General features: G+C 33.9%; 2 protein-coding genes across 4 annotated transcripts in view; both read right to left on the reverse strand.

Moving 5' to 3' along the window:
- Positions 1 to 37: 37 nt before the first annotated feature.
- Positions 38 to 1864, reverse strand: LOC116336947 (protein obstructor-E-like). The gene is made up of 5 exons (XM_031761186.1): positions 1739 to 1864; positions 1071 to 1159; positions 838 to 993; positions 500 to 643; positions 38 to 408 (listed from the first exon to the last, which is right to left on the reverse strand). Exons 1-5 carry the CDS (start codon positions 1788 to 1790, stop codon positions 97 to 99), a joined length of 753 nt encoding a protein of 250 aa, XP_031617046.1. The 5' UTR covers positions 1791 to 1864; the 3' UTR covers positions 38 to 96.
- A 3931-nt stretch (positions 1865 to 5795) lies between these two features.
- The window catches only part of LOC116337073 (beta-1,4-glucuronyltransferase 1), a 47001-nt gene continuing 34314 nt past the window's right edge, over positions 5796 to 18482 (reverse strand). For 2 of the 3 annotated variants that reach the window (XM_031761377.1, XM_031761376.1), the window contains exons 3-9: positions 11232 to 12496; positions 9501 to 9769; positions 9205 to 9384; positions 7664 to 7826; positions 7072 to 7513; positions 6760 to 6893; positions 5796 to 6634 (exon numbers count right to left, since the gene is read on the reverse strand). In XM_031761377.1, coding sequence (XP_031617237.1) covers positions 6437 to 6634; positions 6760 to 6893; positions 7072 to 7513; positions 7664 to 7826; positions 9205 to 9384; positions 9501 to 9769; positions 11232 to 11522 — 1677 coding nt within the window. In that variant the 5' untranslated portion in view covers positions 11523 to 12496 and the 3' untranslated portion in view covers positions 5796 to 6436. Of the gene's footprint in view, positions 6635 to 6759; positions 6894 to 7071; positions 7514 to 7663; positions 7827 to 9204; positions 9385 to 9500; positions 9770 to 11231; positions 12497 to 13528; positions 13626 to 18482 lie in introns of those variants that run through there. The other variant, XM_031761378.1, reaches the window with a different exon arrangement.

Genomic DNA, 18482 nt, shown 5'->3' on the forward strand with positions numbered 1-18482 from the left:
GGAACTAAAACCAGATAGATTTTCATTTTTTTCCGTATTATTATTTACCGATTTTTGTTTATTTTTTTTTTTTACTTTGATTTATCAAAAATTGACCTAGTTATTAATTTTCAATGTTTTCAAGTGAATTATTGGCTTTTCTGGTTCTTCAGTAACGGCTAAATGTTCGCAGCCAGTAACATTTTGTGCAGCTTCACAACGATTCAATGATTCGTCAAAAGCGGCTCCAACGCCACACACATGCAATCTTGGCCGACCATTGTTGCACAAGAAATATCGTTGACAATCATCCGATCGATAGAATTTAGTTTCTCCGGGACCAAAACCTTCTTCTCTGGTTTCTGGTGGGCAAGTGTATCTCAAATAAGCTTCTGGATTACAGGCTGTTACAAGATCTGGCCAATCGCACTGTAAAAACACAATTTTTTGGAAATAATAGCACAAATTAGTCTTGATTCGTTTGAAATACAAAAATTACACGAATAAAAATGGTAGTCACCTGATAGGTTTCGGGATTGAAAGCCAAACCAATGGGACATGTCAATTTGTAACCACGACCATCGGCACAATTTAAAAAGTATTGACATTCTGATTCGTCACCCAATTTAAAGTATCCAAATTGATGTGCGCATTCTTCAGTTGCCTGTAAAAAAAAAAAATATATGCGAAAAACTCGTTTAATAAATTACAATGTTAAACAGCGCAAATAGTGGCGCGTTGAACTTGTTGTTTATTAAAATGAATCACTGTTACCGGATCTGTGTTGATTTATCTCATTTGTATCTTTCGAAACGCGACAAACAGACGAATGACAAAAAATGAATAAAATGCACGTACCTGTGGTGCTTGTCTTCCAGAACGTGTGCCACAGTCAACGTCGATTGGATATTGGCATGGGAATGTGAACACACCAGCTCTATCATTGAACAACAAACCATCTGAGCATAGTTTTTCTTCGGGTTCTCCGTCAGTGCATTCAACATATCTGTCGCACTGGAAATTATCGAAGTATAGATTAAGTACAAATTTCCTATTGTTAATGAAATATTGTATCAAAGTCGTTTTTATACCTGATCGGCAACAGGATAACGAGCGTTTTTTTCTAAACATGAACCTTTCCAGGGCTCTTCTTGCACCTTCTTACGTCCACCGCAATCAACTATAAAATTAAAATTACAAAATTATTTATAAAGAAGGTCGAGTTAATAAAAATAAGAAAAATCAAGCTGAACTTTATCATAATTATGTCAATTATGCTTCTAAAACTTGAAAATATTCAGATTCATAAATCAATTTATTTTTTCATCTATTTGACATTTTCCGGAGTCTGTTGTAAAATGATTTTATATGTCAAATAGACGGCTTCAAAATTTCTCGTAAACAACATAAAAATTGATCTTTTATGTATGCTAATTGATGTTGTCAAGTGACACAGAAGCGCCCATGAGACAAATGGAATAAGTTGTTTGATTTGACATGATTCAATATATTTGCTATTTGATGAGCGCATAAGATTCCATTTCAAGTTCACCTTGAATAATCACAGAATGTAAAAACTAACACTTTAACTGCATTCACGAATGCAAACGATTTTTTTAAATTCTCTTCAATTTCAGTAAACAATTTGCTTAATTTGAAAATAATCAAAAATTATTGTTTTAAACAATTGGAGAAAAAAATATTGTCGATTATATGTTTTTTTTTTAAATCAAGGTAATATAAACACAAAAATACTTGCCTTGATAGCAAAAGAATGCAATGAGTAAAACGGCCACAGAAAAATGCTTCATGTTTGTAGATGTTTAAACGAATATGCGTCTTGATATCACGACAGCTCTCTTAAAACTGTTCAAGATTAAGAGTTTCATAGCGCACAATCGATGCAAATCGATTGAAAAGGATTTGAGATGTTACGATCAAATGTCATATAACCTGCTTAACATACATATATGCTTTTCGGGCGTAAAACGCTTATCGATATTTACGCGCCATTCGAATTAATGAATATGCTAATCGATACATTCAGAGTCCAACACAGATCAGATGTATTAAAAGTTAAGTAATTTCCATCTCTACTCAATTCACATAACTTTTATTATAAAAAATAGCGGTATGTTTCCATTTGTCTGAAATATTCGATCGCGTGATTTTGGCTTAGTCCAAAATTCCATTAAAAACATCATTTCAATAGAAACAGAGAGTCTCATGAGACTCTGATTCCATCATGCCATGTTGAAGCAGCATTATTCAGCTCTCTCTTTATCACTATGCGACTGCATTCGACCTTGACATTTCTATGGTCTCGAGCTATTATCATTCAAATTACCTGACGCATCGACAGTTTCTAACGAATCTCATTTCGCAACGTTTATGCTTGAAATTAAAAAAATAGGAGTGCAGCTATTTTTTTAGCTATTTCGCTTGAAAATACGACGAAATTGATTGAGATGAGTCACGCACATTTATCTCTTTTTCAAATTTATGTCAATAATTATGATCGAAACTCATTAAAATACGAATAAATTAAAATTTACGCAAAAAAAAATCGACGATATCGGTTGAAATATGATTTATGGGAACAAAAAAGAGGCAGGCAGACATTTTTTTCAAGTTAACGAATTCATCAAGAACCACTGGGGTTTAGCATATGCTTTAACGTGCTTTAATGTGATATTATGGAGTCAGAGTCTCATGAGACTTTCCATTTTTATTGAAACTCGGTTTTTATTCAAATTTTGGAAATTCACTAAGCCAAAATTACGCGATCGTTTGTATCTATATTGTTTTGAAAACAAGTCCTATTGACTCTCGTTGGTTTTTCAGAGTCATTGGTCAAAAACGTAACATTGGTTCAATACTTACCATTGACTTTTGCCAAATTGTAATCAATAATAAAAAAAATAAACAAAATTGTGTTAATTTTTTGTGTGAAAAAGTATAGCATTTTATTTTTTTTCTCTCAATTGTTTTTTCTTCCTTTGCATCATGCTAATCATCAAATTTGTGGTTTACAATCAATTTTTTTCAAATCTGTTTACATGTGTGCTGTACTAATCTGCACACATATAACTATATACGTATACACGATAACTTAAATAATTTCACAAAGAACTCCCTCCTTCATCAATATTGAATAATCAATACTTGCTGAACACGTAATAACCGTTCATATTTGTCTTTGTTACGAAAGAGAAAAAAAAGTGTCATTACAGGCCGAATCAAGTAAATTCCAATATGCATCTATAGTCCCATCTTCGAGTCGGAAATTAGTTCAACTTGTTTCCTAGTGTGTGTGAATTCGAAGGCCTATTATTATATTTCGATAAACGTGTGTTGTTTTCTTAAAATTTATTATTTAACTCTTCTAGTTTTTTTCTTTTCCGATTAATGTAACTTCCACAAAAAATAATAATAATAATAATATTAAACAAAACAACATTTATGCACATTGTGACTTAAATTGATTAAGTTAACAAAAAAAATATATGCTTAAATATAAACAAAGACTGCATTTTGATTTCTCTGTCTTAGTCGGAGTTTTTGAAGTTTTATGTTTTTAATTTAAAATTAAAAAAACGCCCCGCGAGAAAAAAGAAATAAGTCATATGGGGGACGAGATATAAAGAATTTAGGCGTTAACACACTCTCTCTTTGTTACATGTTGGTTTCTGTGCGCTTCGGTGATGTGTCATTTGGTTTTTGTCAAATGAATTCAATACCATTTCGCGGAATTTGGTGAACATAATCGATGATTCAAATAAACGATGGTGCTATGTTCGAAATAGTATCAGTTCGGATGTGTGTGTGTGTTTGTGACATTTAAATTTCGGTTTAAGTCAATTAAGGCACTTTTATGAAGAGAACCGAAAAACCAATTTTTATTTGTTTGTTCGGGATAAATGAGAAAGCGATTGAGATAAAGAATTCTTGAAAGCAATGTGAGATAAACGGCTGTTATCTCACACCGGATGTTTTTTTATTCATCGCATTTTGCGAAGCCCGATCATGGTATAGGATTTCCTATATAAACCTTGTAACTAACAACACCTCTAATGTGTATTACAAGTACTAATCGACGTTTGTAACAATATGGCCGTCACGGTTTGGCAAAATCATAATGAATCGATTAAACTGCCTTAAACTGTTAAAATAAAACAGTAGAAATAAATAGATTTTAATTTTTTACATTTTTGAAAATAAAAAATCTTTTGTTTTTTTAATTTTGTGAGATTTTATGTCCACAATATTCAAAAATATTAAATTAATAAAAATGAATTGGTTGACATAACCTCACTTTTGTGTCACAATCGTGATAAACCGATCAAATAATTATTAAAACGAAAGTGAGGTTATGTCAACCACTTCATTTTTTATTTTCATTAATTTAATATTTTTGAATATTGTGCAGTAAATCTCACGAAACTACCGGAAACTACAAAACAAAACAAACAATTTTTATTTTCAAAAATGTAAAAAATTAAAATCTATTTATTTCTACTGTTTTAATAGTTATTTAATCGGTTTATCACGATTTTGACACAAAAGTGAGGTTATGTCAACCAATTCATTTTTATTAATTTAATATTTTTGAATATTGTGGACAGAAAATCTCACAAAATTAAAAAACAAAAGATTTTTCATTTTCAAAAATGTAAAAAATTAAAATCTATTTATTTCTACTGTTTTATTTTAACAGTTTAACGCAGTTTAATCGATTCATTATGATTTTGCCAAACCGTGACGGCCATATTGTCACAAACGTCAATTAGTACTCGGAATACGCATTAGAGGTGTTGTTAGCTGCGGGCATGATCAGGCTTCGGCATTTTGTTGTTGTTAGTTTTAAAAGTGCAATTATTTGGTTTGCTTACTCGATTAAGAAAAAGTAGCAATTCAGCAGTTGGGGCGGTTGTTAATGACAAGAGAAACGTGTTCCTAACTATACGGTTGATAGAATGTATGAAAGTGTGTGTGGAGGGGTGTTTGTGTGGAATTGATATGTTTACAAAGTTGATTCCACTCCAATATTTATTTTGACATATATTTTTGTTGTTGCTGCTGCTGCTGGTATCAATCATTAATCTAAAGCTCAAAATATGTTGTAAATATAACAGCAATGTTCTCGTTCTATATATGTATTATCAAATTGTCTATTGATTGCTGGCACATATGCACGCAAAGTCTTTAGTGATATCAATTCGTAACTAGAACTGTGGGAAATATATGGTAAAGTGAACTATTCATTTCATGTGTTTGTTTGTTTTTTCGTTTCATTTTTGAATCAATATATATTGTGATCGTTAGATACGGTAAATGTGCACATAAGCAATGACATTAAATGTCAGTCTAAATTGCTGATGGATGGACATTGAGCTCAATCTATGGTGATTTGCCCTAATGGGCGGATGTAATATGGTCACATTTCAGCTATTAAATTTGATTAAAAAGTTTTTCGTTTCGAAAATAATGATCAAATTATGGTTTGAACTTGTTTCCACGAATAATTATTCACCGAACTGTGATGTTATTCTACAACATATTTGAGCATGAGAGTTTTTTTGTTTTCCGATTAAAATTTAATTAATTACACAACTCGTGTGTGTGTGTGTGAGTCAATTTGAAATATCTGGCAACTTTCATACGCTGGTTTTTTGTTTTAAATATTTAGAAAAAAGATGCATTTTTTGACATATAGTTAGGTTGTTTTTGTTTTGATAATTTGATTTCAGATATTTAAAAAAATAATAATTTTTGATACATTTAAGTGCATATTTGTTGACCATTTGATTTTTGGCCAATACATGTAATATAATCATTGATTTTCAAATCCATTTAGTTGTTGAATTAAAAATTAAATATCACTTCGTTTTAAATATCGTTTTTTTTGTTTGTTTAATAGTTTACAACTACTTATTTTCAGATCCTGTTTTATTCCCTATTTCAATTCAAATTCATGTTGTCTTTTCTTTTTTTTTCAAGCCATTTCAATGAATGTTTGAATTCACATAATTAGGCTTAGTTATTCATCTTCTTCTTCTTCTTCTTCTTCTTTTGATCATGCTGAAAACATTCATTTAACTCTGAGTATTGCTGACTATACAAATATTTCATAACATTCTCTTAGAGATATATGTTCTGAATACTATATATATGGCATTTGATGCTTGATTTGTCCAATAGTAAATCATTTGTTGCATCCTACGGTCTTTGATTTTAACTGTTTTTGTTTGTTCGTTTGCCCTGCGTTGCGGGCGTTGTGACAAAATCATTCGAACTTTTTTCCAATGAAAAACAATGATTTTGGTTGATGTAAAATTCCGAATGTGTCCGATTTAAATAGTAAAAAGTGATGGTTACAATACTAATCTATGATCGTTCTTGTTCATTTCAAGTTTTTGGGAGCATATTCACAATATTATTTTATTCACATTATTTACTATACAGCGCATCCCTTTCGCAATCCATACATGACTTGTAGTTCGGGATAAATAATTTTTTTAATGAGTTGATTGGTTTTAGCTGCAAGCATGGCACGTTTTGTATCCTTTTTCAGCACTTTGATACCCGGTTTATGAACTAAAAATGCATTGTCCAATATGTGGAACTCATAATCCAATGCACATAGAGCGTAACCCTGGCGAAACGAAAAAAAAATGCAATTAATCGATCAAATTTAATAAATTGACATCAAGTGTCTCTTTTTTTGTTTAAACAGCAAAGGTTGATTTTGCCAAATGAATTTGTGTATTTTATCCGAACCTGTGTCATTTTGTCGCTTTTCCCTTCCCAACTTAGCCGTTCATCGTAATGTGGATCGGCGTGTGTTCCAATGTAAATGGGTTCCCAATGCACAAAATACCCGGTACGCTTGCCAATATGAAACACTCCCAAATCTAAAAACAATATGCGACAACCACCGACAGAGAGAGAGAGAGAGAGAGAGAGAGAGAGAGAGAGAGAAAAAAAGAAGACGAAAATTTGAAAAATCGATATGAACAGTGTGTGGCACGAAAATGATTTATGCCACCACACAACAAATATGCGATAGAAAAAAAAAAGTGAAACACAAACCATCTGTTTCATTAGCAGCCATCCATTCTTTTGATTTCGGCACACCATGGCATGAGGAACAGACACGTTTGTGAAATGGTATCGCTTTGCCAGATTTCAGTAACTCTTGTAATTCGGTTTTGTCACGTGGAACCTGTGATGCGCTATCTACTTCAAATAACGATAATGGAAACACTCTCGGATTTTTTCGTTGCAACGGTGCATCGTTGCGAGCAACCATTTCAAGAAATTTTTTGGCCAAACCAGGATTTGGATATAACTCAATGTCGCTAGCTAATATGAAATGTGTCATTGCTGCATCGCGTGCTATATTACGACCCACATTCACCGGGTACAATAATTTCTTTTGCGTTTTATATAACTGGCTGGAACTAACATTGGCATATGGTGGTAGCACAGAGCAATTAAATGGTATTTCTAATATTTTATCATGTTTTGGAACCTGTTCAAATAGAAAAAAGATGGAAAAATTATGTCATTTAAAGTGTTTATTGATGAGAATCATATATATCCGTCAGACACACACAATTGAATGCGATTTACAATGGCGAATATGGAATTTCGAGTGATATTTCCCGTTACGTATACTTACCGCTTTTGGAATGTGTTTACTGCTAAAATATATGTGAAATGTGGTAAATTGTCGAACAAGTGACGATTCTGGTGTACAGTCTCGTAAATAACGAATCGAATTTATTGTTGGTAGAAAATCGGTCCCAGGCGCATGCAATGCTATACTTACTGGGGCATTCCATCTACACAATTCGAATGAATAGAGAGAGAGAGAAAAAAATGTAATAAGTAAATCGAGAATTTAATAAAATACTTTATTATTGAACAATTGAGTTGAGTATTTCTTTCATAACAAAAACATGTACATCGTCAATGGAGAGAACAATTGCGTTACATCAGTGAATGAGTGTCTATTCTGTCGAAAATTGAATAAAATTTTGTGCTGACAACTTATCAAATGGAAAACTTATCGAATCCTATTACGGTACGCTTCAAAAATGAATAAATCATGCAAGCGATCGATGAAAATGAGCCAAATAGTCTCTCAAATTGAAAGAGTTTCTGTGTTATCTTTTTTACTTTTGAAAAACTTAAACACGTAAAACTGTCGAAGATGACAGTATATACGATAAGAACAAGTAAAATTTAATTCTCTTGTTTGCAACAAGTTCCTTTCATTCAAATCGTATAGTTCTTTTCTTATTATGAGTTTGACCAAGCGCTTTTTTTGTTGTGTACAAGAAATTTGATAACGGCACTTCATTCGCACACAAAACATTCGTTAAAGATTTATATTCGGTTTTTGTGTTGGAAATGCTCAAAGCTTAGCCGCTCGATTGAATTGAGTGTGTTGCCAAGACACAAGTTGCTCGTAAAATGGGACGAATGAAGGAGAGCGTTAAATCAAGTTGTCTGAGTGTTGTTGCATGAGAGATAGCGAGAGAAAAATTACAAAAGGTGAAAATTAATTGAATTCGGTTTCCTCGGCACCGAAAATCAATGGTGAAAACGGTGAAAATGAATCAGTTGTGTTTAAGCTTAAAGCAGCATTCGATGTTGCATAAATCCGGTGGTGGTTTAATACATCAAAAGAGCAAGTCATTCATCTACTAAGAAATGTAATTACGTAAAGTGAGCAAAAATTCAGAAGGTTGAGCGCACATTTCCAGTATTTAATGGCCAACGTGTTGCTGACTGAATGCTTGCACTGATTCCATTGATATTTGGGTCAACCTGCTGTATTTCTTATTTATCTTCTTCACTGTGTGGCCACTCGAAAATAACCAACAAACGCTTTATATTTTCATCATTGATGATAAATTAAAGAATCCACCCGGTCGATGGTACAAAAAACTTGTATGTTTTTCCTTCTTTCTCACTCACTCTTCTTCATGCCACCATAAAAAAATAAAGGACCTGAAGCACGACCACTTCTTCATACTTATTTCACGGCTTTTGGCATGATTCATTCTTATTTGAACGAAAGAAAGTTATCACGAAAGCTTTGGTGCCACACACTCACATGTTTGAACAATGGCGCAAATGTTTGTCGAAATAAAAGAGAACAAAAAGGTGAGCACATTCAAAAAAAAGGAGTGCTCGTCGGGGGGTGTAAATTACCTTTCAAGCAATGGTATTAAATTATCTAAAAATGTGTAGTCGGCATGTGTGGTGTACGTCAACGTTTGGAAGCAACGTAATTCGCCATGATCAGCACGAATGTAGTTTTTTAGAACCCAGAAGTCGCTACGTTGCACTGTTTGTGCTTCGTATTCTTTGTCGTGACAATGAATTAGTAATCTGTAAACAAACCAAAACCGTTCATATTAGATAGATCAGAATCATATAGAAAACTTAAAACAGAAAAAAAAATCAATTGTTGTTGATTGAACATTTAAAATTGATGTTGTACTTACTTCAGCCTTGTTTCTAGTTCGTGTTCTTCGGTGTTTACTTGAATATCTGATGCATTCACAAAATTTGCTTCGGGATATAAAACATCTGTAATGACTTTGTTTGGTTGTGATTGTGATACGTCAGACTGCAGTACTTTCGGTAATTGTGAATCGTCAGCAACGTTGACTATTTGTTGTTCTTTTGGCAGCAATTTCAATTGTGAACGTTGTTTGGATGCTAATTGCTCTGGATCTGCATCAAATTCATTTTGGCCATCCTTATCGCTCATCTAAAGAGAAAAATGCAAATTAAAAAGGCAGGAATATTATTTAAGCGTTAATTTGCATAAAACTGCATTTTGCCATGTTTTAGTATGTGTGTACACGCGCGCGTGCTCACACGAGAATTTCAATTCGTTTGGCCGTTACTGTGCAGCAGATAATCGTGACTTATGGAACGTGAATCCATAATATTTAGTGCAAAATATACATCGTTGTCGTTTCGTAATAACCACTAACTAACTTTACGTCCACGTTGCTATAATATTTGCTATCACCAAAATGGAATCCGCATAAAATCAGGCCGATTTAATTAAAGTTGCAGTTTTTGTTGTTGGCTGCGCACAAGAATCATGTTTTATTTATGACTTTGGGTCGAGATTTCAATTTACACGTTGAAACATTTGCAGGGTTTTTTTATGCACAATAAATGTGACTCACACTTGATATGAATTTTACTGACGTCATCATACCGTGAATGTCAATTGCACCTTAATGACATATGCCAGCAATTTTCAGTTTAGATGATGGTCAATTTCATTTCATTGCGGTGGACGACAAAATTGAATGTAAACGTTCACCGTGCCGGAAAATATAAAATATGACTTTTGCCATAAATGTTTAAATTTTTAGGACTTTTCGAAAATAGCATACTTTCAATTGAGGCATTTCAATGGGTTGAGACCGTGCACATAATTGGAAAATATACCGTAGTAATATTTTAAGTGTCATTGCCAATGAAGTAAAAACCAACCAGACAAAAGTGAATCTTGGCACTCGGTACTGACTTTCTTTGCGAAACGATACACTCAATGAGGTTGATAACTGTACAAGTGAATTTTCTAGTAAACGATTGCAACACCTAATTCAATAGAATTCAAATCCAATACCGATCAACATGAATTTTAATGCTTCAATTGATGTGAAAGAGGGGAATGTTGACCATGTATGTGTGTTTTTCTTCTTTCATCTTTTAAATCTATCATTGAAAAAAGTAACGGTTACTTTAAGATGCTGGCTTTGGATGCAAGATTGCTATCGATGTAAAATGCTAATTACAAATGAGAATCAAAAACGGGAGATGAATACGATATAATCAATTATGAAAGAAACAAATCTTTCTCTCATCAAGCCGTACCACACGGTGTTGCGCACAAAGCGAATGCTTTTTTCTTCTTTCAATTTTGATGACTCTCGCGCCGCGCGCGCATTCAACAACAACACAAAATGCCCGACCGTAAATAGAGCGGCAAATGACCGAATAAAAGAGAAACGCGGAGATTTTAAGACAGTTATCTTTTCGAACAAAAAAAACAATCGTTTATTCCAAAAGATTGGTCCCGATCAAATATGTGTAATGGATAAATGTGCCTCCGTCGAAAGAGTATTTATTTGGAGAGCAAAAATGCCGTGACGTAAAGGTTCCGGATGAATAAAAATATGAATATCTTTGAGAAAAAACAAACCGATTACCTGATTTGAATCATTATTATCTATCGGAGGCTCTGGTTCCGCATCTTGTGGCTGTTGCTCCTGTTTATCATGTGCATTGTCACCTGTTTGTTGTTGTGCACTGGTTGCTGCATTTGATCGCGTAAGCGCAGCCGCTTGTTGCGATTTAACTGCATAATCGTCTTGTATCACAAATGCTGGTCCAAGCGATATGTTACTATTTCCTATCATTAAATGACTACAAATGTACAGAAGTACGGCAATATTTATTAAAATACTGCAACGTAGAAGCCAATTTCGTCGTGTAAACATCTTTCGTTGTTACACATTTATTAATTCAGTCTGGGCTCGGTACAAGCACGGCACGAATCATACGAAATGAAGAAAAATGTGTAACCATCCAGCGACTCTCGTACACATACACACACACCCGTCGAAGTCAATGTGCGCGCAAGAGCGAGAGCGAGAGAGAGATAGATGACCAAAGCAAGCGAAGTGTAAGCACAATATTGGTTTTTATGGCTATTATGCTAACTAGCCAATGGCTTGCGTGTTTTTTGCACTTACTGTGCAATAAACATTTACACTGTTTGTGCTCACAGCTCAATGCAGTCCAACGAAGTAGAAACGAACGAAAAACGAAAAAACACAAAGTTTAATAATTCAAATGCATTCGTATTCTTGTTTACAGCGTATCTTCTATTCAAAGATTTTTGCAACTTGTATCTGTTGTTACCACTATTATTATTTTTTTCACTCGCCAACCTTAAGTATGTGTATCAAATTCACTGAACTTTACACACTTTTTCTCATATTCCTGCATATTTTATTGTATAAAAACCAATTTTCCATTTTCATTTGGTCACGCTGTTCCCAATCGCAAATGTAAAAACAAAATCGTTGTGGATTCGTTTTCTTTCTTCTTTTCTCGTTCGCAGTTTAAACAACACACTTTCCAAATGGAAAAACTACAACACTATTTATATAATCCCTTTTCCGTGTATTGTACAACTATTATAGCTCGTGCATTTGACAGAAACTCCATAAACAATACTAATTTTGTGATGCTCTAGTGCCTCGAAACCATACACTGTATTTTTTTATTATTCATCGCATTTTTTTTGTTCTTATATGAAAATCCTTCTCTGCATTTAATTGTTGCTTTGAATTGTCGTCAATGTGTTTGTGTGTGTTGCTTTTTTGCGCCTTTTCTTTGATGCAGTTTTCTTTCGTTTTCTCTCACTCAGCTTCCACGGGCTTGTTTTTATTATTATTGTTGAAGACACCTGCAACACATAGAAAGAGAAATACACATAAATAAAATGATTGCAAATGATGGTTACCACAAAGAGCTATATTAAAAGAGTTATGCGTCAAAGTGAAAAGATTTAAAATAATAAGAAAACTCTCTTCAATGAGAACGAAAAGCGTTTTGCACGCGATAACATTCTTTTGGTAAGATGAGGAAAGAAAGAAGAAAAAAAAAGTTGCGGAATGTAAAAAGCATATTTTTGCAGCATTCAATTGAATTTGAACAAACACTACTGCGCCAATGCAGTCTTTCAATTTTATTTCGTTCAGAAATTTCTCTCACAGCATATATTTAGTGTTTGTTGCTTTGCTTTCGCAAGGTTGCTTTTCTAAGAACTAGAACAAAACATTCTTTTCGGTTTCTATGTTTGGAATATAATGGTCGCTCCCATATGCTAAACTGCGTAGTACTTTTAAAAAAACCAGAATTTCAACAACAAACAATTTTCGCACACTCTTAAAACTCGGCTATTGTATCATTCACCAAAATATTTTTCATAAAAAATTTTTTTGTTGATTTTAACACTGACATTGTTTGTAAATGATTCAAGTCTCGCATCAAATTTTATAGCAAGTAAGACGGTTTTTGTGATGTGATCATAACCGAATCAGATATATATTCTATATCACCGCCATATGTGACGGTTCAACGTTCGTGGAATGACTGAACTTTTTGTTCTACTCCGAAATAGAAATTTTATCTGAATACAGAACCACTAATTAATGCTATTTGGTGAAGGCTTCTTATGGTTCATAAATACGAGTTCTTTCGGGTGCTGTAGCGTTTGTTAAATGAACCGACAGAAACACTTTAATTTAGCTAATTATATTGTAAAATAGAACAACTTCCACGCGTCAATTCAACAATGATACCGTGGCACATTTATGTTTCACTTGTGAAAACTAGAAACTTCTCAAACACTGTTGAAATTCGATAATATTTTCGTGCCAAAAATAGCTTCACCATTCTGATATTTATTATTATTATTGAATCTATTATTTGTTACCCCACATCCAGCGAAAAGGTCGATTGAAAAATTGAAAACCCATAGAAAAATCGTCGAGCGCGTCTATTGCAAATATGACATGATAACAAACTGAAAATGGCATCGAAAATCGTGAATCAAGAGTTCTCGGAAGGTCGATCATTGAATGTGCATCAACACACGTGTATGCTCTTGTGACTGCCGTTGCTGTAGAGAATCTCATCGAAAAATAAATACGGTTAATATGAAATCCAACGAGACGGAAAAGAGAGAAAAAATTAGTCATTGAAAAGATGCGAGTTATTCGCTATGAATTGATTGGTTTTGTGTGCATGTTTGCGTGTTTCTGCTTCTTCATTTATGTGCTGTTGAATTTTTTTTTCTTCTCTTCTCCACCGAAAAAAAACTCGTTTTTCGTGTGTATGTGTGTATATCTGTCAGTACTCTTTCTCCCCGTAAAGGTTGATTTATCGTAATCATATTAAAATGAGAGAAGAGCGAAGCAGCAAAAAAATTGATAACTCGTTTTTGACTGAAATCCCATGTTTGAAGCCGCACGCACTAAAATCGGACGGGAGATGGAGACAAAGTGAAGGAAAGAACCTTTGCCGCGGAATGAAGCGCGATATAATGTGATTGAATTTCAAATTGATAAGAAAGTTTTTTTTTGGTTTGTTTCATATTACAAAAGTGCAATGCACGTTTGCAAACAACAACAACAACAAAAAATGCAGATAGAACAACAAAAACCGTATTGTATTTCATGTGGTGTAATTTTCAGCTCGTTGTCTTATTGTTCAAATTGTATTCTTTGTGAATTATAGTTTTCATGCCACGAATGAAATAATGTGTAATATTGCCTAGATTTTCCGCAACACACACTCTTCCGTGCCGAAGACAAAAGGGACGGGAACACGTCGACTGAATTTCAGTCACTGAATGTCAACGAACGAAGGTCAAATGCTTACCATTTATATACGGTGGTGTACAATGGTAGCGCGCGCGAATTTCATGCTGGGGATTTGCACTCGCAATAATTCATGACCAATGGAAAATGGCCACAAAACTAACTTTTTGAACAGATAGAAAGAATAAATAAACACTCACACACATACACACGGTAACATTGCGCGCTTGTCTCTGTCGCCGTAAACTGACATTGAAAAATGCTTCGTATATATAGAATATGCAATTGAACAACTTTCTGATCGTAATCATAAAACTTACAACAATTTACAATGCTTTTGTTCTTTATTGCTCACTGCAAAGAATGTTGATTTAACAAACATGGTCATCATATTGAGCAGAGCAACGGAATGGAACGCCATGGCAAAAGAAAATAGCAGCAAGTCGAAGACGACAATGATGTTTGCGATGAAAAACTAAAAACGAGGCATCACATTGCAACTCTTGCAACTCGAGTGACCTGTGTATTTATAAGTATTTATGTCATTTTCAATCTTATCCATTGCTTAACCATAGTGAGCTACAACTTTTGTTACTGATTACGTTGAACTCAACAGATTTATTGGTGCGTATAACTTTAGCGATAATATCGACTGTGTGGATATAAGTTTGCAATGGTTATTTAAGAAGCTGCAATTAAATGTGTTGAGAGTTTCTCTCGCATCGTCCATTTCGCTTCGCTTCTCTTTCAAGTTGAAAATAAAACCAATCACTATAAAACTTCTGTTTTCAAGAGCATTCCCAACCATGATGATCATTGAATCGAGAAAAAATTCAGTGCTTCAAATAGAATACGTATATCGTTTGTTGGCCGGTATCAATGCAATGCAACAGCCATTATCGCAGAGCATTCGTAAAGAAAGACAGCCCTCGAAATAGACAATATGCGATACTTAAACATCGATACAATATATATAAAAATTGATACTCTGATGTCATTATGTTCAAATAGCTTATGCAATTCGACACTTTTCATTTGTGAGAATCATTTAAACGCTTTGATTGCTCATCTCTTCGGTAGCGAGATGCTGGCTTACTGTGTGTTTATTTATTCTTGGAAATAGCATTTTGTCGGGCCTCTGGATGTGTCATTCTCTCGAATGACGACAGACTTCATCAAAATCAATGCTTTCGTGAGTATTTATTGGTGTTGTGCAAACAAATTGTTGAATTAATTCGAAATACGACAAACGACGACATTATCGATACAAGTGTTCGACGAACAGATCTATATAGCTGTGCCGCACCCTTCAACCAGTCAAAAAGTCATTTCATTTTTGTTGCAATCGAAATGAAGTGTAGAGGATTTGTTGAGCGTAAGCTTTTGTAAACATAAATTTAAACATTGTTCATTGTGAGTCAGAGATGGAAATTAAGAGTTTTTAATCTCACAAATATTACATATGGATTACATGGATATCCAATTAGTTTGACATGTCAACAAAAGTATTTAAACTCGAAATGTTTAGCAGAACGTATACACATCGTAAAAACGTCAAAAACGCAAAATGACAATTGCATATAGAAGTAACTGTTTTAGAGGACTAACAATTAGGCGGCCAGATTTTTAACAAAAAAATTCAAAATTATTGAAATTATTCTTCGTCGAAAATTGAAAAAAAAAAAAAAAAAAAAAAAATCAGTGGGAAAATACTTTTGCGTGTTCCGATTTTTCGTCCGGGTTTCACGTTGGAAATCCGGGCGAACTCGCATAAATCTGAACAACCGGACAGTCTTAGCCTAATTAAAACACATCGCTGAAAAACAGCATCGATGCGACAACAATCATATTGATGACAATTTTATAAAATTGAAAAGCCATCCAATACAGAAATGATTATATCATTCGGTCGGAATACACAATATAGATTGCTATCGCGACCACATTACATTTTACATCAACAACCAAAGAGATAATTAACCATTTGGGTGTGTTTAACGAACCATGTGGGGTTTTCCGCAAAAATGCAGAGATAATGACGAATTGAATAACATATTCGATGTTTTGTGTGCTACTGTGCGTACGCATGTTGCAATTCAGCAAAACGAATAGTTTCCTTTTTCAGTTAATAAATCAATTTACATAAAATGATATGAAATATTTGTCGATTGTGTATGCGAGTGTACATGTTCGAAATGTAAAATCGGTTCGGTTGGCGACACTTCTGCAAATGTTTTTCGGCAATGTATAATTTATAAAGTGCTTTAGCAGCATTCATATATCGATTTGCTGTTTGTTGCCATTTTTTTGTGCATAGAACAGCACGAGAACACATGTTTTCGCATGGCGAACGAAAAAAAGTGTATGTAACGTTATTATTTTTTGCTGTGTTATTTTTTCTTCTCTCGCGCTGAACACTCAATACATTTTTTCGTGTGAAGTTTTATTGCGTGTGTCTTACTGTTGTAAATTATGTGCGCACAGTATATTTCTAACACACCATTTTATTTCCAATCGATTTGCATAGCACAAGTGTTCTGACACGGCAAAGTGTTTTGTCATGTGCTTTGCCGAAAAAAATGCGATTTTTAGATAAAAAAAGCATGTATGCGTTGTGATATGGAATGCATGAAATTCGGCTCGTGTAGAAATTGTCTGTTATTATTATCTTTTGATACCAGTGTGAGAGACGAGTCAATGGCAAACAGAATGCGATTCAAATGGCATAGAATCGGTCTTTCGGAAGTGAATGTACGAATGAATTGAAATTCAATCCAACCGAAAAAAGAAACAATCGAAAACTTAAGCCACAAAAAAAACTGCACAACAAGATTTTTTTTTGATTCACAAATTGAAAAATGTAATAAAATCGAATGCGAAAAGAAGAAGAAAACAAATACGCGTGTGTTTTCACGATATACTGCTTCAATAAAGACATCATTGCAAAACACGCGACCGATTCAGGTTACCGAGCGTCGCTTTCGCCGAACAACCATTCAATTGTGGTTCATCAATGCAAAATTGGTGTATGTAGTTCTTGTCGCAAAACAAAACAACGCAAATGTGAACAAATTGTGCAGTCACATTATTACATATGCCGCTTCGCTTTTATTTCCATTGTTGAACACAATGTGCGCGACCGTACACGCTTTCGACATATTAATTGCATTTTATTCGCTTTATCTGCAGACATGTTTTCGGCCACATAACTTGATTAAATGTTTACACAATGCCATTCGTATCAATGATTGATGCGTACCGACACAGAAGCTCTCTATCTCCATGTGTGTGTGTGTGTGCGTTTGTAACACGCGCAAGCCTTTACTTCCAAAATTATGTCATTTTCTTGGGCGTTATCCAATTTCCATTGAAGCGTCAACAGTGTATACACTTTTTGCTACTTCACTCTTTGAATCACGAAAATGATGTGCACACACTTGAAATAGACCTCGAACCACCAAACAAAATATGGTTTAGGTACGATATTCAATTTGTTTTGGCCATTTGGTGTATGTATGCCGTACTTGAAAAATCGATTTCAACAAGCCACCAAACACTGAAAATAAACACAATTCATATCAACAATAAATAGCAGCGGAACGTTAATCAAGCCCATGAAACCAAAAACTAATGTCGACTTTATTTGTTCGCATGTCGCTCGAATCATAATATAATCTACAATCACAAACCATAATGATGAGCCGGATTAGTTTTTTTTGGCAAAAACCTTTTTTGTTTAGACACACATATTTATACGAATGACACATAATTCTGACATTTTCTGTCTCTACCGTAAAGAAACAAATATAGGACGTAGAACAACAAACAGGCTAACATTGGTGAAAAAATGGGGTGGATAAAAAGCATTACGATGCTTCATTGAATCACTTTTTTACGGCTCGAATAGATAATATTTAAATATATAAATTTATTTTAATCTGACAAAAAACACACGCAAATCTTATTCGCAAACAAGCTACGAGGTTATTTTTGAGCCACATATTTTTTGTGAAGCCTAATATTCAAATGACCCAAGCACAAAATTGTTTGGACTCTTTCTTATCGGTT

The sequence above is a fragment of the Contarinia nasturtii genome, unplaced genomic scaffold (genome assembly GCF_009176525.2).
Source record: "Contarinia nasturtii isolate CC-2019 unplaced genomic scaffold, AAFC_CNas_1.1 Cnas_scaffold_220, whole genome shotgun sequence".
Lineage (NCBI taxonomy): Eukaryota > Metazoa > Arthropoda > Insecta > Diptera > Cecidomyiidae > Contarinia > Contarinia nasturtii.

Excerpts from the sequence above, each read along its gene's own strand:
- LOC116336947 (XM_031761186.1), bottom strand. The coding sequence starts at position 1,790 with ATGAAGCATTTTTCTGTGGCCGTTTTACTCATTGCATTCTTTTGCTAT. Across the intron at positions 1,160-1,738 it reads TGCATTCTTTTGCTATCAAG|TTGATTGCGGTGGACGTAAG; the intron begins GCAAGTATTTTT and ends TTAATTTTATAG. Across the intron at positions 644-837 it reads CTGGAAGACAAGCACCACAG|GCAACTGAAGAATGCGCACA; the intron begins GTACGTGCATTT and ends TTTTTTTTACAG.